Source organism: Sipha flava, unplaced genomic scaffold (genome assembly GCF_003268045.1).
Source record: "Sipha flava isolate LNK unplaced genomic scaffold, YSA_version1 83_pilon_pilon, whole genome shotgun sequence".
Classification (NCBI taxonomy): Eukaryota; Metazoa; Arthropoda; class Insecta; order Hemiptera; family Aphididae; genus Sipha; species Sipha flava.
In genome coordinates, this window is record NW_020273625.1 from 639,334 (window position 1) to 660,789 (window position 21,456).

The 21,456-nt window shown below is 27.1% G+C and overlaps 2 protein-coding genes across 5 annotated transcripts in view; one reads left to right on the forward strand and one right to left on the reverse strand.

The window, feature by feature from the left end:
* Positions 1-21,456, forward strand: part of LOC112693261 (glutamate receptor 1-like) — a 167,063-nt gene that overhangs the window by 79,479 nt on the left and 66,128 nt on the right. The window contains exons 1-3 of one of the 4 annotated variants that reach the window (XM_025568247.1): positions 9,945-10,037; positions 19,095-19,222; positions 19,771-19,900. In XM_025568247.1, coding sequence (XP_025424032.1) covers positions 19,127-19,222; positions 19,771-19,900 — 226 coding nt within the window. In that variant the 5' untranslated portion in view covers positions 9,945-10,037; positions 19,095-19,126. Of the gene's footprint in view, positions 1-9,944; positions 10,044-18,986; positions 19,006-19,094; positions 19,223-19,770; positions 19,901-21,456 lie in introns of those variants that run through there. The other 3 variants (XM_025568246.1, XM_025568249.1, XM_025568250.1) reach the window with 3 other exon arrangements.
* Positions 1,643-9,771, reverse strand: LOC112693262. The gene is made up of 12 exons (XM_025568251.1): positions 9,502-9,771; positions 7,842-7,973; positions 7,432-7,593; positions 5,954-6,121; positions 5,721-5,897; positions 5,468-5,635; positions 5,154-5,402; positions 4,874-5,083; positions 3,658-3,903; positions 3,486-3,590; positions 3,046-3,248; positions 1,643-1,769 (listed from the first exon to the last, which is right to left on the reverse strand). Exons 2-12 carry the CDS (start codon positions 7,971-7,973, stop codon positions 1,763-1,765), a joined length of 1,827 nt encoding a protein of 608 aa, XP_025424036.1. The 5' UTR covers positions 9,502-9,771; the 3' UTR covers positions 1,643-1,762.

Consider the following 21,456-nt stretch of genomic DNA (forward strand, 5'->3'; position numbering starts at 1 on the left):
GCGACATGCAAATATTTCTTTCGGACACGCGAACACAGATCGTCCGATAGTTTGGGCGAGTTTGCAACGCACGCTATTATTGGTGTGGCGATGACCGCGGGCACTCGAAATCGCGCGGTTTTCAAGATTTGCGGTTGGCCGACAATAGTGTCACTCGTGCTAATCGAAGAGACGAATCATAAAACGTGCGTATCGAGAATGACGCGAAAAACCGGTACACCAAACTAAATCGTTCGTCGAAACAAGTCATTGACACTCGAAACGGTCATTTACAAAAAAAAAAAAAAAAAATGGCGCACACAATGGAAAAAGCTGCGCAGTCCGAACGTTCTGAGAGAGAACTAATACGCGACGGGCGACCCGTGTCAATGGTGTCGGCGGCGTTGACAACTTTGCGAACTTTTGTCTTACATTCGCATCACCTTAAGGGGGAACCGGTCGACCAGGTTAGTGGTGGATACCATATACGCGTTCGAACGTTTGATTTGTACCCCGTTAAAAGCCAGTAGTTCTTATGCAACTAGTTTGGGTCTTTTGAGAACTAGCAAATTTACGACATTCGGTTTCGGAGTTCAGAATTCGGTCGCTTCGTGTTGTGCTCATCACGAGCGTGTAAGAATTCCGTGTTTTTGTGATTTACTTCACGGGCGCATATTAAACTGCGCGCCGGTTATCTATACGTGTGTACCGGAGACAAGACGATGGTGGGAAAAAGAAAAATCACATAAAGCAGAGACCAGTGAACGATAATGTCCGCTGCGACCATCATTTTCGACTAAACTACATCATAAATGTGAAGGATTCTCTTTTCTTTTCCCGCAATAAAGTCACCGCAAACACCACACAAAACCTCAGCCATTTTGCAGTGTTTCAAAGATAATCCAATAGCACATACGTACACGTACACACACACACACACGCACACACATATATATATATATATATAAATACTCGTTTAATTAAATACTGATAGCGGACGAAGAATACTAGTAGTTACGGTGTCGGCGAAATTCATTTAACGAGATATTAGCCTTTAAACGAGTCGGGTAAATCCTCCGTGTACGTGAGTAGTAGGATTCGTTGTCTTCAACGAAACGAATAGATTTAAACCAAAAACCTTTACGACGTTTTTCTCCTCCCTTACTCAAAACAAGTCATTATTTTTCAGTCATAGCAAAAAATTCCAGGCCCAACCTCAATACACTTCAATACTTTCATTTAGACGCTTTTCTATTACGACCAATACTACTCCAAACATATGGTCGTTTCTATTAGCAGTAGTAATTGCTTCTACTCAATGCATTCTTTATTAGTTTCATCTTCTCTACTTATAATTTTGTTTGATAAGTCTTTTAAAATCTGAATATTATGTGTCAACTACATTACATTATATATATAATTTAAATAACAAACGAGTATGGAATCAATAACATGTAGAAGCATCTCTCATTTTAAATAAATTATATTACAAAACATTTAATTTTAAGTATTGTACAGTCATAATTTAGAACTTGTAGGTGTCTTTTTTTAATAAAAATTTAATAATAAACATGTTCTGTTTGTATGTTATAATATTCTGTATTACAAAGGAAAAAAAATATAATAACAAAAAAAATATCAAAACTTAATTAAATATCGAAATATTTAGCTGATAAAAATTTGAATAAATGTCAAACAATTAATAATATTTTATAATGTAGAATAAATACTTTGGACGCAAGTTCATTCTTCATCTTTAGAATAAAATATATAAGGACCATCATCAAACACTGAAAATAAAAATTGTTAATAAAATGCACCTTTAATTGTAAAAACACAAATATAATTAATAAAAAATGTTTACCATGTTAACCAATAAATTTAAATCATACATGATACTCAATAATAACAGTATATATAATAATTTTAAATGAATGTATACATATAAACATAAATTTTATTAAAATATTTCGTAACTATGAAATTGTCTCTTACATAAATACTTTATAAATAACAATGTTTTTAATAGCAAATCAAGAGTTGTTATTGATAGTTTCTTAACCTCTAGAATATATTTCATTTGTAATATTTCACAAAAATGAAATTGTGATTTATAAATAACTTTTACCTATATAAATAAATAATTTATACATAGAAAAAATAAAAAATAAATGCTTAGCCTAGGTTATTATTATATTTGTAATTTACTACAGTTTTCAAATTTAAAATTCATAAACTATAAATAGGTCAAGATTTTTTGACTTGATGCATACCTATAACTTTTAATTTGTAATCACGTCATATAATAATGATTCAGGCTTAGCATTTATTCATTTTTTTTTTCTTTGTATAAACTATTTATTTATATACAAGTTATTTATAAAAGACAATTTCATAGTTACGAAATATTACAAATAAAATATACTTTAGAGGCAAAGAAACTATCAATAACAACTTTTGATTTGCTATAAGAATCAACTTTTGGTAAAGATAGGTTTATACCATAAAAAGTATGATGGAACATTTGTGATTTTATTTTATTAAAATATCGAACTCAAAAAAATTAAATTTTGAAAAAAAAATATTTAATTAATTTATAGCACTTTGAAGTTTTTTGACCATAACTTCTAAAAGAACTTCGGTCAGACCTTATTTGAAAGAACCATTTTATTATTATACCCACAAATTGAAAAAAATTGCTAAAAATAGCTAGGGAGCTAAACTTCATTTGCCTTTATTTTATTTGATACATTTTTATTTAATGGGAATTGTTAAATAAGATTTTGTTAAAAAAATTTCATAATGATTTTATATAATTTTTGTGACTTTCCCGTATTGTTTTTATAAGTACCAAGAACATATATAAAAAAAAAAATATTGCATCCAACCATATATATATATGCACAACAATTTTAAATTTTACTAATTTTTAATAGAACTTAACATTAGAAGTCCTGCGATAAAAAAAATTATTATTAAAACTGGTTTTATTATAGCAGATAAAAAAAAATGTCATGTAATATAAAACTATAAGTACTTTACAATTACCATAAAATAAATATTCACCTTTGATGTAACTGAATGTTAAAAGATGCACTATTTCCTGTTTGATCATCAGCATCAAATAATTCAACTACTGGAGTTCCATCAACATCAGTTGATACAACTTTAACGTCCAAACATTTTTCCATAGTCATTTCATATAATGCCTTACTCAAACTCTCCGTGAGCTTTTCCGGGGGAAATAAATGGAATGATACTTTCAAAGCCTATAATATAGAAAATAATTATAAAAAAGTATTAAAAATAAGTAATAAAAGTATATAAAAATACTAAATATACAAAAATATTAAAACTCTCAGTGTTTTAATAAAATTTAAGTATGAAAAAGTAAAACGCTTTACAATTTTAGAATTTGACTTCTTAGATGAAAAGAAAATTTCTCAGTTATTTATATTTTAAAAATTAATAATTCCTTTTTAATAATTTAGGAATCAGCTAGTTACCTGAGGACCAATTTTTGACAACAATTCGTCAAGTGACTGGAGGTCAATAAATTTATCTTGATCGATGTAACCATAGTTACCATAATCAATGAAGTATACTTTAAACTAATTATACAAAACCAATATTATCATAAATTAATTAACAAAAATATCATGATCAACTGTTACTAACTTTTTGACCAGTAATTATAAAATCATCAATTACAGCCCTACTCCAAATATCAAGTTCTGTACATTTAACAAGATATACTTTATGAGGTGATACACTTTTTTTGGAATACAATTGATGCAGAGGTCGAGAAGATGAAATTGTATCCAAAATAGATTCTATAATAAGCAAAGTTTCACTTATTGGGTGTAAATAAAGATAACCATCAGCAACATAAGAAATAGTAGCTTGATTGCATGTTTCATCAATCTAAAAATATTGAATACATTTTAGAAAAAAAATTGTTAAAATTAATGAAATAAACATAACACAGCATTCAAATTACAATAATACCATATGTATACACTTATCTTAATTCGCATACAGTTAATTTTACATTCAATTAATAGTGGGAAATTAACTCATTACACTATAAATAATATCAACAAAGAATAGTAAAAAGAAGCAAAACCATTCTAAAGGGGTTTTTTTTTTTTTTTTTTTATATATAAATATATATTAGAGCTCCCAATGATAAAAAAAAAAAAAAAAAACTATCTATCATATTTAATAATTCCTCTGTCTGTATCTAAATTATATTTAAATGGCACAAAGTCTCCCTTGGGTTTAGTCTGTAGACGAGCACCAGGATCTTAAGAAAGATGATACCCGTATTGTGACTTGGGCCACAGCACAAACCTTTTGTCATCCTGGTGGGACCACAGACTATACTCTATACATAGCTATACTCTACCACTTTTTGAGTAAATGGCAACCTCCAATGCAGTACAACAGTAGATTGAAATGGAGCTAAAGGAAATACCATGATTCAAGGCATGATTTTTACCACACCATGTGCATGGCCATCACTTGGCAACTTCCCTCTAGGTAAGCTTCCCTTTAACCACAAAAATACTCCTATATCAGCCACTTCAAAACCAATGCGCAATCGACTGCGCACCAATGTGGCTGAGTGGCGAAGGTAAGGTGTAAATAGCTCAACGCCATGGGCCGTCCTCGCATTCCTAAGTACTATTCTCGCCCATTGGGTGGACACATCAACAGTTAGATACGCGATTTATCATCTTTGATTGTCAAGAATGAAAAACTTTCTGAGATTCAGGCCGTGCACCCATGGCTCTCGTTGGGCCTTTATACCCATTTAAGTGGCAATATTTATAAATTTAAGATCAGATAAATAATTGCAATAATTAAAATTAATATTAAAGTGTTTTATTACTTTATTAAAATTAGTTTCTTGTACGATAGCCTCCAAAATTTTTGTATTCATATTACATTTTCCACTATACAATGTGACCAACTGAACATCATTTTCAATATTATCTGGTACTACAGTAAATTCTTTACCAATTAACATTTTTTGAAATAAATTATTGGCTACTTGAAAATAAGGAGCAAAAAATAAAGATGATAAACTACATTTAATTGCCTGAAAATATATTTTAGCAACACATTAATTTGAAGTAAAAAGTTATTAATTATTAACAATATAATTTTACTTGAGAAGGGACATTCAGAAACTTTGGAGACAAAAACTTTACATCACTTTTAGTAACACACCACTCCATGCCCAAGTCAATGAAAATACCAGTAACATTATCATCTTCAACTTTAATTACTTGAAACCTATGCCATTCGTTTTCAATTTGAACTGCATATATATCTAATATTTCAATACTAAACATTTTAATAAAATTTCTTGATTCATCTGGCATGTTCATTAATTGAAACAAATTGGCATACTCATCCTATACAATTTTATGCTTTAATATATCAGAAGGATTAAAACATAAATATTATGATTTATAAATACATTTATGCTATCATGTACAAAAAGAATCCAAAATGTATGATTACTATCAATACTGATTACAGTAATACTCCTCTCAGTTTTATCTACAAACTTCATCAACGGCAAATTTCCACATGTTTCGACTATAGATGTAGTATCCATTAATTCTTCATACTTTTCTTTTTCAGCCTAAACCAATATAAGTATAAATAACTATCTATATAATGATGTGATAAAATCAATTTTTTTTATTTTATTTTACTGAAGAACTCACAAGAGAAGCATAATATAAAATAGATTTATTCTGATTGGGTAGCTCTTCAATTAATATATTTGTAGGCAATTGTTTGAGACTAATCAACCAGTCTGAAGGCAAACTCTCATTATATGCTTGTTTATAAATATCTTCTACTTTATCACAGAATAAACCAGCATAATTTTTTAGTAGCTCCTGTAAAACTCCTTGTTAAAAAATTAAAAATATTAAGTTTAAAATTAATATTAGACCTTTTCCAATCTTTCAGCAACAACTGCTATATCTTCTGTTACAGGTACATTTCCATGGGAATATTTCTTCTTCAATATAGTTAATGCATTACGAGCAGCAACCTGTTTAGCTACTTCAGGTAGTGAATATTTTTCTGGGAAAGAACTTGCCAGAGATATATTACCAAGCTAAAATACACATATATCAATTAATATTTGTAATAATATGTAAATATTATAATAAAATTCAAATTTAAGAATTGAGTTTGTTGTAAGTGAAAGGTTTATTATGTTATTATAATTTAAAATGTATCTAATATATATATATATATATATATTTATTCTTATCGTCTCATATTAATTTATCATTATCTAATTTATATCACATTAATAATTAACTATTACTTGACTAAGTCAGTGTCATATGCAAAAAAAAAAAAAATAATAAATTTAATTTAAATTATCAAATAATAATTATGGTTTAATTTATTACATAAATTAATAATATTTAATATAACTTAATTTTTTTTTTAAAACATATAAATGAAGTAAGCAATGACAGGTTAATTAAAACAAAACACTAAGCTAAACTGAAAATGGAAATAATAATCTAAACTAAAGTTATACATAAAATTAGGTTTGTCAGAATTAGAATCTTTATATTACTTTATTAAATTATAGAAACTTATATAATTATTCTTAAGAAATTATTTAGATGAAAAAAAAAAAAAAAGAAAAAAAAAAGGGCAAATATAATATTATTATTATTATTATTATATGAACTTTTACTTTCGCACAGCCAGTGACCAACTTCTTTTAATTTTATCATTATCTGAATTTTAAAACTTTAGTTGAAAAATATATTATAGTTATAATTAATATTACTATATGACACAATTTACTATAGTTATAATTAAATTATAAAATGATTCAAAAATAAAATCTAAAGAATAAAAATAATAACTTATTATTCCTATTTTTGTTATATAACAATAAGTATAGGTAATTAGAAGTAATAATACTTAAATCTAGGTATAAACCATTTAAGAATATAATAATAGTTAAATGCCATGTTTAAAAGTATGTCTTAAAACAGGGGTTCCCAACATTTTTATCATCAAGTACCATCGGACACTTTTATTATCAATACGCGTTTTTTAACGTATATTTTTATTATTCATTAATTTATTAACATTTTTTATTATTTGAAATTTATGAAATTAAAAAAATCTCAATTTGTAGTTATTTATTTTGTACAAGAACATCAATATCAGGCTGAATAAATAATAACAAAAATAAATTTATATGATTACAAACAACCAAATGTCATTGATATTTATAAAATTAGATAATATCAAATAAACTAAACTAAATAATATAGAATGCAAAGAGTTATATAAATAATTATATTAAAACATTTCTTCACGAACCACCTACGAGTCTTCCACGTACCACTAATGGATTGGGAACCCCTGTCTTAAAGAATTATATTATATTACCTTTATATTAGCATAAAAGGCTGGTAGGTTTGTAGATTTTGATTTGCATTGAAAGACACTAAATTCAACATTTCCTAAATTCATTTCTTCCATATAGTTAAGTAAAATTTGAACATTATCTATACCATTATACTTTTGGACATTTAGATCAATTTTGTCAGACTAAAAGAAGCATAAAAAAAAATGAAAAAATAAATAAATAAATAAAAATAAAAAATAACTTATTAACTATAAATATCAACTAAATAATAGAAACCTACAACATATGTTTTAGATCCCCAATATACAGTAGGTTTAGATTTAAAACAAAACATAGTCACATGGTTTATAATACAATTATTATGTTTAATACAATGCATAGTATTTACCTACAATGAACATAGTACTACAAAATTTTTTTTATAACTTACAGGATCATCAACAAAATTATATTTTTTTGCTCTATGGCGTCCATGTCTTATATGTTTTTTTATATTCATGCTCATATTACTAGTATTGTTTTCATCAGTTAACCAATTTCCATGTTCATCAAAATCAGCCATCTAAAACAATAACATATTATTAAAGGCTTTAAAACTTTTAATAATAAAATACAATTAAGAAGGTTACATCAGCATTCAATAATATCTAATATTAAGTATAATCGCTATAAGGTGTTCCATGTTGTGGCAATTAACAAAATATGCTATTTAAAAGCATAAAATAACATACAGCGAATGTTTTAAACTAAAAGATAAATATTTTGCATGTATTGGTGCAATGTTGTTAATTTATTTAAAGCTTTAAGTCTTTTTCTCTACTTAGAATGTGCTCAATAAGAGAGTTTTGAAGTTTAATTAAACAAAATAAAAACAAATTAGGTAAACTCTTCTATATAGTTTTATAGTCTATTTAAATGTCTTGAACACAATTAGAAAATTAACAAAATAAAATAGAAATTAAGTCCAATGGCATATTGTAGTAACTACTGGCTTAGTTTAATACCATTTAATTTTCAAATAACTGTTATAAATGTAACAGATAAAATAAATATAACTTTATACTAAAGACAAACTAAATAATAAAGAATAGTAAAAATAAAAATCTTTAGAAATGAAATGAATATTATTTATCTACAAATGCTCCATCAAACCAATTTAAAAATGTTGTTACCAGCACACCACATATAATATACCATATGTAATAACTAAATTTAAACAAGCATTTACCTACCTACAAAATTCAAAAATTCAAAAGCACTAATGTATTAAACAATCTACTTTAGATAATAACTGGAAATAGTACATAAAAAAAAATGCTGTACTTCTAGATATTTTAATAGAAAAAAAAATTTAAAAAATTAAATAAAGGATTATTTTTCTAAATTCCAAATGGACCCGGCTATGGAAATATCAAAGGAATTTCAATTTTCAATATACAGTGCTAACCCAAACTATAGAGTACAATACCAATGTCCCATGATGCTGAATGGATCTATCATAAGTCAGTAGACAAATAATTGGTTAAAAATAGTTTTGTGTCCACGTGCCTAATATAAATCTTGGGAGGTCAGAGAGAAACTTAAGGAGAAACTAGAAAATAGAAAAATTCATACCTAGTGCATTCGTAAGTTAATATTTGGCATACAATTCAATGAATCAATGATTAAAATTAAACAAGGAATCTTAAAATACTATTTTTTTCTTGAATCATTATTCAATACTTGATAATGTTTTTGATACGATCTTGATGAACATATTATGCAATTAAGAAAATCTAGTATCATCACCTATGTTCATAGATGAAAATAATGGTAGGGCTTTGCCACCCTCAAAACTAAAGATTACAAAAGTTACGTAATAATAAATTTGTACATGGTATTATGAAAAATGTTGTTCTACTCCCCCCCCCTGTTCAAATGACTATTTGCACTTATATCCCGGAGCGTTGCATCCTCATTAATGGGCATTGGTCGTACGTCGCTCACGGACAATACACAAGTGATCATGAACAGATCGACCGCAAAGCATTTGGAATACGAAACGAACGTAACAACATACCGACGCGTCCGGCCGGGACGAGTGTGCTTACCTCTGGACAACAACGGGATGATGGTCGTGAACAGTTGCGGATCGCGGAGTTGACGATTGTTCGGCGTGACGTCCTCGGTTAGCAACGGAGATACGAGCAATAATAATGGCAAGACCGAAAGGAAGAACGTACGAAATTGTTGAATCGCGGGAACATGCAGCGACGTGTTGAAACGGAACAATAAATTCGGGCTCGTACGGGTAGCACAAAAGATGCGAAAAACGAACCGGTGAACGTGCAAGTGTACGGTTTGGTTGGCTCGTAAAGTTCGGTAACGGTCGCGGCGACTGTGCGGTTGACGTCTTCGCGCCAGTGCGACCAACACAATCGCCGGCGCGTCAACGATTCACCGATGCGACGGCATCACCGCGCGAACGCATTGGTCACGTCGCGTTTGCAACTTTCGGCGCGGCGGCGCGAGAATTACCGGTGCCGCCTCGTCGCCGATTCTAATCGTGGAACGGAACTAAGGGAACAAGCCTCCGTGTAGCGAAAAAAAAAAAAAAACGGACACGAAAAGGCCGGAACGGAGCGAAGTAAACGTACATTTATTTAATTAGTATTTATTTAGGCAAAACTAATATGGCGTCGAACGTCTGCGCGCGATTAAACCATCTTGGGCGGTTCTTGGTACTGACCGTTTAATTGGATTTATCTCGCGTTCATTACGTTTCTTGTTGGCTGCTTGTCCGACATCACACTACGTCGACCGGTAGCGAGATGTATTGGGTTTTCTCGAGTTCCGAATGGACTGTCCGCAGGAAACACGCTCCTTTCTCTTTTTGCGAGAACATTTAGTGCTCGCCAACGCATCAACGCGTCCGCTCGTTTTTCTCGGAGTTAATTGACAAATACGGACTTTAAAAATATTGTTAGACACAATCAAATGTATATCAAATATATGTCGCTCGTGAACATAGTAGTTCTTTGCTGGTGGAAGGATTTTTAAAATCGGTTCAGTAGGTACGTAGTTCCGGAGATAACTTTCTACAAACAAAGTTATAAACTCCGTAAACTTTACCTCTTTATAATATTGGTATATAGATCAGCTTTTTTACAATCGCCAATACAAAGTTGTTTCTATTGTATTGTCTTCTGCACTTTTAATACATAGTTGTTCTAAGTTTTAAATTATTTTTAAATGGCTTTTTGTTCGTTCAGAGACGCATTTATACCGTTGAAAACCATAGGCATGACTTTCTTTTGAGATAAACCTACTGCATGTATAAGTACTGCAGTGTGGATTACACACTAGGCGCTTCAAACGCCCACGTCAGCGTTTCAAAATCGTGCTGCTTTCACACTAACCGTGTGTATTTTCAAAAAATTAAACCGTGTTAAATTTAATCTATAACATCAATAACAAAATAAATTCTAGTATGTTAGTTTTATTTGTCTTTTTCTCAAGTTATAAATAGTTAAAACTATAATTTAATAATAAAAATAAAAAGTAATAACTATGACGCAGATTTTTATGTAATAAAAAGGTAAAAATATGTCAATATTTATGTTCTTATTTTTGCTAAAATATGTATAAAAAAACGTAAAATATTTAACAAAAAAAAATTGGTATTTTACATTAATTTTTAATTATTAATTTAATCATATTCATTGTTATCTTCTTCGAAACAATTGGATACGACGTACATTTAAAAATTTTCAAATTTTAATGTACGGCGCTTAGATTTAGATTTAGCTTTAGATTTCAAAGTCTACTCGTAATGGCTGAGGGTGCATTCAACGTTGACCGAGGTTAATAGGGCATATTTCATACCACATATGTCAGATGGTGTTACTTCCAGAGTTGGGCATTAGTCGAATAAAATATTATTCGATTGATTATTTGAATAAAAAATTATTCTTCATTGATTTATTCTTAATTTTATTATTTTAATAAGATTATCTCTAATAGTTTTAATATTTTTGTAAACCATCGTATTACCCAGTACATAGTTACATTTTTATTATAACTCCGGATTCTCCTTGAACTTAATTTCATTGACTGCATTTTCCACTATCGCGAGACACTCAATTATTGTTAGATTTAATGTTTCTAATTTTTTATTATTTTATCCAGAAAAAAAATCGTGTATATATATGCTAAATTATTTTACAAGTTATTATTTTACACAATATCAGGAATAATAGCGATTGTAGTATTTGAATCAAGATTTGAAATATCTTCTTTCATTTAATTCCAATATAATAATTCTAAATTAAATAAAAACTGTATTGAAACGGTATGAAAATGTGAAATATTTAAAAATACATCAAAATATATGAAAATACCTAAAATAAAAATGTTCTCAGATTATTCAGGATGTTATGAAACGTGCTTATTTTTAATCGGAATTGAGAAATTCACATTTAATAAAATTATGTAATTACGTAAATAATTACATAAAAATCCGCGCCCTAATAATGAAAAAAAAAAAAAATTCTTGGTAAATTTACGCGTAGATATTTACCGAATTTGCATCTCTATGAAATACATGTATACTGTTGTACGAGTATAAAAATAACTTAATATGAAATGTCAATCCAATTAAGATGGGTGGCCACAATCGCTTATAGTTAATAATTCGTCGTCGGATAAGATTATAATACTCGATATATTATTGTACATTCGTAATACATTTTGATATGAATAACCATTTGTTCTTTATTTTTGGATACCCCCGATTTATCTGTCACCATCACCAGGTTGGAAACCACTTGTATAGCTGGATAGACGTTCGGCATTATGTGGGGTTCCCGGTTACGATGGTTGTTTATATTCTATTAATACATTTATTGAATTATCAACTTCATATCTATTATTTTTGCTCTAATAATTATATTTAAAATAACAAGTTTTTTTATATACATACATAATTGTAATACAATTAAAAAAATAATCTCATCGTATATTTAAAATAGTAGTGGTACTCTGTCCCTTCACGTTCACCCACAATTCAAACACTAAAGATAATGTATTAAAAAATATTTGAAATATTTTACTCTATAATAAATAGGAATTACTCACGGTTGTAATTTCATATAGTATTTATTTACTTCTTTTAAAATATACTGAAATTAATTATGATTATAACATCCGTATGAATTATAAAGCGAATATAATCATTAAACAAAATAATTTAGTTGGCTATTTTGAAAGGGACATAAATAATTTCTGCACTCCATTTCCAAGTGCCTTAGCTACAAGATAGTGCCCAAAATGTGTGCAGTAGTTATATAAAGAAAATTAATCATACTTATGTCACATGCTGTTATATCCTCAGTGGAAACTAAGGGGAGGTTTGGATTTGTAACCCATAAGAAATATGTAGTTAACTTAACCTTACCTTATTCTCCCCATGAAACACATTCTGAAATTACATTTTTTTAAAATCTTTTTTTTTTAAAATCCTAGATGAAGTAAAAGACGAAGGACAAAAAAATTAAAAATAAGTGTTATTCTTATACACCTATACATATTGTTTAACTGCAGTCCATTCAAATAGTAAACGTCGCGATAATGTATCGATATGTATCAGGCCCTATTTCTATGTGCACCCCGACACACAATGTGCACCACGAATGTACAAGTGTGCGGCCTACAAAACCAAAATTAAATAATAAGTCAAATACTAGGAAATATGAGTATTATTAAATTTTTTTTAAATTTAATGCATGTATATATATATATATATATTTCTTATTTTAAAATAGTAGCCAGACTAAATTTTCATTTAAATCAGTAAAATCAAGTGTGCAGTCCGAAATTGTACAAATAATAGGGCCTGATATGTATTATATCGATTGCCTACTTTTCAACAAAATCAAAATATAAATTGAGATGGGTAATAAGTTTCATTAATTATAATTATATGTTAAATTATAAAAAAATTAAATATTCCTCAAAAGTTCCATCATCATTATATTTTGGGAAAATCTTTAGATACGTATTACATGAAGTACCATGAACATCAATTTACTAATTTTATAATAAACATGGATTTGAGAACCGTTGAATTGTTTCTCATATTATACGTAATTTTTCAATTATAGTTTATTATTTGGTTTGAGTAATGTATAGAATTAAAATTTATTAGTGTGTATATAGTTTATTAAATTAGTTTTTTGTAATATAGTTTCATTGATTTTCAAAAAGTCCGCATCACAAGTAATTAAAATAATTACTTTATGATAATCTCACGAGTGTGATTATTTTGTTACCGATAAAGTTCGCGCATCACGTAATCGAACTGATTATAGAGAACCTGTGCGGTGGCATGAAGGGGTGGTAACCGAAAGTAATACGTAATACGTGATGGGTAGGTAAACTGCTGGCAGTATCGCCATGGTGTTATTTTATATATCAAAATTGTTATTTTAAATAATTAAAAACACGTATTTATGAAATGAACTTTGATGCTTTGAGCCATTAGATTATGCCGTATTAAATTGTTACATTATAACTATTATTACAACCTATAAGTTATAATCATACGAATGAAATATAAATTTATGATATTATATGGCAACATATTACGCTTATTTTTTTTACTGTTGGTCAATACTTTCGTTTTAGTGATCAAAAGCCGGAAAATTTCCGAAAAAATTCAGGAAAATTTCGGAAAATAAAGGTTTTTCACCCAAAGCACCAGAAAATACAGAAAAATTGAAGAATATTCAAGTATACGTTTCCGAAAAAATCTGAAGTTTTCGAAAAACAAGAAAAAAATAAAATTTCAAAATATAATTAATATAATTTTTATTTATAGGTACACTTGAAAGTTAAAACTATCTATGTATAAAAAAAATTCGTTTTGAACAGTATTCATCGGCCCAGCGGTATTATCAATTGGGTGTACGATCGGTTATCGGTATAATTATCTAATAATAGTTAATACTGTCAATACGGATATTTGTTCTAAAAATAATATTACCTATTATGTTTTATTACTGATTTTAAATACTAGTATTTTTTTTTTTTTTAAAGGAATTTTCTAATTTTTTCTGAAAATCCATTTTTGCCCCAAAAAAAACATTTTTTCTGGAAATTTTAAATGAAACTCAATTTTCCCAAATTTTCTGATAAAAAACCCAGTTTTTTTTCGGAAAACCTTTTTTTCTTTTGAAATGTTGATCCCTAATCGGAAGTATTCCATTGATTGGTGGTCGGCATCTGATGTTCATATTAAACAGGATACAATTGTAAACGAACCTATCCGGATTGCAATAATATAAAAAGCTGGTCAGTTTTGTTCTTGTTCTAGTTGTTCTGTTTGTGAATGAATCAAATTCGGAAGTCGTTAAATCGTTCAATTTCGTTTTGGTTGTTATAGATTGATGAACATTTCAATAATATTTTAACTGTAGAATTAAAACAATGTTTGCCGAATTATGTTAAAATAAATTATTATTATACTTTATAATTCATATTCAGACCATCAGCTTCCAATTACTTTAACTGCGAATATAGACAAAGTTTTTGTGTTTTATGATATGCGGTAAATATGAAATTTGTACATATTTATTAAATGTATACATAATTTTGTATACCTGTTCAGATTGCAAACATACAATTATCTATGTATGTATAATATACAGTGGCGTATTTTTGAACTACGGAGGTTATTAGGAAAGAAAGAGAACATGAATTTATTTCATGCAATTATAAATAATTTTTAATTTATATTTATAATAATATAATTATTAATTCAAACCTTATACCTATATATTTTTGTAGTATTATAAAATGATTTATTTTTTAGAAAAATTTGAAGATCCCCAAAAACAATTTGAAAATACGCTATTGATAATATATATAAATAAATGTATAATAACTATATATTATTATATATAGTTATTATAAATATAATTCGATTTTATGTATACATATAATCAAACTCTGATATTTATTGAGCATTAACTGGCGCGTGCATAGTACATAATTCATAATATTATAGTCTACGAATCGTGTTGGTATGTGTAAATTTTCCTTAGTCCGATAAAAGGTATAAAGCCGTTCGTATACCATTGTAGATTCCGGTTAAAGTTGTTTTCAGATGTGTGTAATAGAGATATTGCACCGAGCATGCATGTTTTATTTTCAATTCGTTTTGTCTGCAATTCGTCTGCCACATAGTAAATTATAATAATATTATATCGTTCATAAATACACGTTGTGTAAATGTGTTTTATAATTCAATATTTAGATATGCATACTTAAATATTCAACTGTGTGTTGTGATTTAAAAAAAAAAAAAATAATTTTTTTTCATAAAAAGGTAAAGCCGATATAGCAACTATATTCAATTATTTCTTAGATATGATCAATAGTGGCTTGCTTGTATTTATATATATATAACTTAGTTACTTAGGTAGTAATTCTTATGCAGTAATAAAAAATGGGCCTTGGCGTAATATTACGAAAAAAAATATTTTAGAGAATCTGGATATTTTAGTTCAAGAATTATTGATTTAAATAATTTTATGGGACATATTTTTTTGCTATATTAATAATGTTCTCGAAAAATAACTTTTTGTTATCAGAATAACAAGATGTAAAACGTAGGGTCAAATAAGTGATATGTGCCAATACAATAGACATTTATTTTTCAACTTTTTATTTGTTAACAATAATTAAAATGTTAGATCACCCAAAATATTTCAAGCTTAATACTTTAAAGTAAGATTTAAAGTAAATATTTACATTCAGAGTTAGTTAAATATGGTGTAGAATTTCAATATATTTTAGATATTAATTTATTTAAATTATGTACTTAATAAATAATTAAAATAAATATTTGTTATACATTTGTGTTAAATACAATCTGTGACATTTTACAAAATAAAAACAGAAAGTTTTTAATTTTCTTTTTTTTTTTAATGACGTATGACGTGTACTTACACTAGGACTCGTAGAATTACTAAATTGTACTTGCCGGTTTCGTTCAACGATTTTAAAGTATATATTTTGCAATACTCAGGTCTTACATATTATACGAAGCGTTTACTCTTCAATCCTCTCAGTATATAATAATATTCTACCGTGACTACCATGCATTTTATTAAGGTATGGAGTTGAGTAAACGTTATATTTCTTTTACTATTTACTATGAAATATATTATAGAACCGTGGTATGCTGTATCTGGTATACGGTTATAAGATATACTGCACAGTATTTGAGTAGAAATATTCGAGTAAATGTATTCAAATACTTTTTTAGTATCAATAGTTCTATTTCACATAAATATTTTACTTTTTGAAAATTCACGAACGCGTTATCCATAGTTCATTCAGTGTTTTTAATGTACACAACTACAATTATTTTTAAATATTTAACCTTAATAATTATGGTATACAATCAGAGTTTATTTTTATTAGGTAATTTTCAGGGTATATTTTTGTAAAACCATTGATTATAAATACTTATAATAGTATTTATAATCAATGATAATACTTATGTTTTAATCAAACATTTATAGAAAAATTATTTATGTTACATCATTGTAGTTAAATGTTGATAAGTTATGTGAATTTAATTATTGGTTTTTATTACATAATTTTTTAAATATTTTCAAACGTACCAAAATAGTTCGAATTTTTCTAACATAGTACAGTTATTTTAACTCAAATTGAAATGAAAAATAATTTTGTCTGATTTTTTTTTTTTAAATTAATTTTTTCTTTATAATTTTCCCAATACGGAAAACAAAGATTTATAATAACATTATCTGACATTTGTACTTATTTTGATAAAATAAGCAATTTTCTATTTTTTTTTCACATTTGTTTATTTTTATGAATATTATTTATGTATAAAGAAATATTCTGGTGATATGAATAGCTGAATAGGTTGGATATCAGTAAAAGATAAAGTAAAATATTATTTTACATAGTACAATTAGTACATAATACATTGCAATTTTCATTCAAAATCAAAAAATATATATATGAAATTCTTTTGTTGAGGTTCTATTCGAACAATTTGATATTTTGATTTACATAATAGAAGTATAATTTAAAATAAGAAAAACTTTAAATAGGCTTTAAATCAAGATTATAAAAAATCAGAAATTAATATTATTACAATTATTATAATTTAAATTTAACATAAAAATGAACACTTCAAATTTATTATTTATTTTTTGCTTAAAGTATTGACTAATGATTACTAAATTGGAAGTTCCCGCTATGGTCATATGAAGTAGGGTTTTTATATTATTCATTAGACATTTCTATGTGTTATATGTTGTTTCTTGGTTCTCACATATACCTGTCGAATGGTAAACATGAGGATGTTTGACGATTATTATCGGTCTGAAACATGACACGAAAAATGTCAAACATTTCCGCAGAATTCTACCACGATGTATAGCATGATGACTTTTTTTTTACTGTGAGACTTTCGGGCGGCGAAATGAAGTGTCGTTTTGCTTCATATTAGTTTCCAAAGGCGATGTCTATCTTGAATAAGGTCCAAAAATTCGTTGCCTACGTTAATAGTGATGTACTTTTTTCTTTTTTTTATACCGGCGGTATATATATATATAATACTTAAATTGTAATAATATTGCTCATCAATACTTATTAAAATACATCATAATGTGGATAATATGATGATAATATAATGATATTATCATTATACCCTAGCTCTGTACAGAATTTTATCCATACTCTACTCATGGTTTAAATTAATAAACCCTAAGAAACTCACAATTTTATAATAATAGGTAATAATCTAATACGGTATTGTATGTGGTTTGTTTAAATTATATGCTCGCAATAAAACAATAACTGAAAATATTGACAGGATCCACTCGACTTCATTCTGGACATGTTGAAAACCTTTAATCTTCAATTAACTAAAACAATATAATTCTTAACTTTATTTGAATGATCTTATAATTTATTAAACAATATTTGATGTAATTAGTAATAGGTACTAGTTACTAATGGCCTCTGGTGTTCAAGTTGTTTTAAGTTCAATAAATATGTATACTCATGTGTAAATATATACAAATTATTTTAGTTATTTATTTCATATATTATATAATACGGTATACCTTATGTTAGTATTATATATTAAAGTATTAGATATGAGTGGTGTGAATGGTAACATTTTAAAACAATTTTATTACGCCTTTAATGTTTTAACCGAGTTTTAAAGTGGTTTTACCTGTTTTAAAGTAATTCCTTCTTAAAAATTGTTATGTTTTACGATAAGCAAAGTGTTCAAAAAATATTTTAACAATTACCTATATTACTTAATATTTTATTTTAATAATAAGTAAATGTGAAAGTATATTTATATTAGTAGGTTAGGTAATTGTTATTACATAATATATGTTTTTTTTCTCCGAGTGATGTGTTCATGTTTACAATAGGAGTAATGAAATCATATGTATTATTTTATACTTTATTTTTTAAATTACCGATTGTACCAAATATATAACTATTGTTGTCGAGATAGTTGCCCTAATGAGATTCCTCTTGTCATCGCGTAAAAAAATGTTTGTCTAAAACGATATATTGCATTTTTCCCTTGTCTAACTATTTCTGTCGTTGTTTTATTTAGTTTTATTGTTTTGTTATTTTTCAGTTTGTATCCAATTTTCGCGAGGTGTTTATTCCATGTTGGGAAGTGTCAGCCCAGACTCATTTGATACGTTACATTCCTACAGCAATACATTCCAGATGCCATTTGTGACGCCTTGGTTTCCCGAACAAGTGAGGAATTGTATAAATATTTTGGTGTGGGTGATTGTATTTTTCACTATGTATTATTATTTTGATTTATCTTAGATAAACAAACAACTATGTGTATTATAACACAACGAGTCATATTTAATAATGACAACATTTTACATATTATTCTGTCAATTCTGGTTATTATTCAGATAATAAATAATAACCTTATATCATATAAGTCCTTTTGTAAGCAATATCTAGTTGGTTAAAATATAAGCATAGGTATTGTTAATTTATTTTAAGTATAAATGCCTGTTGTGGTCGTTATTCTGGCCTATAAATACTGTATACTACAAAAACAGCTAAAAATAGTTACAATACTTATGTATAATATTTTAATGCAATTTTTGCTGTTTTATTATAATATTAAAGTACAGATAATTTATAACTACTTAAAAAGAAAAAAGAGAAGCTTATAATTTAATTTAATTTTTAATTTCAATATTTAACTAAAAAATGATTTAATATTTAATATACTAACAATGTTTCTTTAAAAGTAAAAAACCATAATACTACTTCTGTTGTAGGTATTGTCGCCTTCATCAGGAATGTTAGATTATGCAGTTAGTCTTAGACCGGATTACCATCGTGCAATATTGGATACAGTTCGATATTATGGTTGGACTAATATTATTTACATGTACGACTCACATGATGGTAAGTTTATTCTACTAATTATACGTTTTAAACTTGGGTTTACATAATTTATTGATGATTTAAAATTGAACTCTGCAAATGTATGTTACTACTAAATCATTACATTTTTCTAATGTTCTGATTGTTTGATTTTTAATTAAAATTAAAATTACATTTTTTTTATTTTATTGAACTTAGAAAACATCGACAGCAAAGGTTATTAGTTTTTTTGTTTAATACATAGTGAATGCAAAATTTATGCAATTTAACATTTAATTTGAGACGGACCTCAGCATTTGATGCAACCAATTTAGTTATATTTTTAATTGTACCTTGGGATATGAGTAGAATATTAAAAAAAAATAATGTATACACTTCACTTTAAAAAGTATTTGAAAACCTTAAGTTTTTACTTGATTCTTTAATAGATTTACATGTAAATTTAATGTACAAATTCAAAATAATAGTGTTTATCTTTTACCTTTATTGAGATGACAAAATTTCAAAATTTTAACTTTTAAATTATGACTCTAGTTTTTTATTTACTAATCGAATATAACAATTATAATTAAAAACAATTTTTAATGGTACAATTAAAAAAGTATAAAATTGTTAATCAATTATGATTATTTGATGTTAGATACAAAATTATCCGGTAACTAAGAAGTATAAATATATTCTTTATTTCTTAATTTTTCATATCCATACGAGAAAAATATTTTTATTTAAAATTTAGATCATCTTAAATAAGTTGTGGTATGTTAACTTGTTTTAATTTTTCCAAATGAAAAAATGTTTAAAAACGTTAGGTGGCTGCGTCTCTCATTTAGTTTAAACGACTCGAATTAAAAATCGATTAAATATTAAGACATCAAATGAAAAAAGACACAAAAAAATGGAAAGACAAAGGCAAATTTATGCGCAAAAGTATTCATTAATAACAAAAGAGTTCTATATGTGCGGAGTAAAAAATAGTACTCACTAATGGAGATGATTTTTTTAATATCCATTTATTGTCGAATGTTCTTGTTAAAGACCAAGTAAAGAAACAAAAAGGATTTGGCATTGTCCTTTTTGTGATTTTTTCTTAAGAGGTTATGGAAAGGTATTATTTATTTCTTGTACATTTTTATGTGGAGTAGCTTACATACAAATGTGAATTGCTGATAACTTATTATTTTATAGTTTTCTAATTTTTGAAGAATGGATATCATCTACATGAAAAACCGTAGAAAAATTATATTTAATTCAATATTGACGAGTAGCTAAAAGTATTTTTAAATTTAGTTTCAAAGAAAATATACTTTCATACATGAATATAAAGATTCCAAATTTTTAAGTAAAAAATGTATCTTAAAAAATATCGATACAAAATATCTACCCTAATAAATTTAAAGTACAAATTAATAGAGTTGTGACCATCAGTTTATGTTTTAACCCTGTACTGATTAGGTATGTGCTAATTTTCTATTGCCGTGACAAAATGACAATTTAAAAGATTATGAAAAGCGACTTTCTTAGCTGTTGCCATAATGCATATTCGATTTCTTACTCATAACGCCGGGTGATTTTGTGAT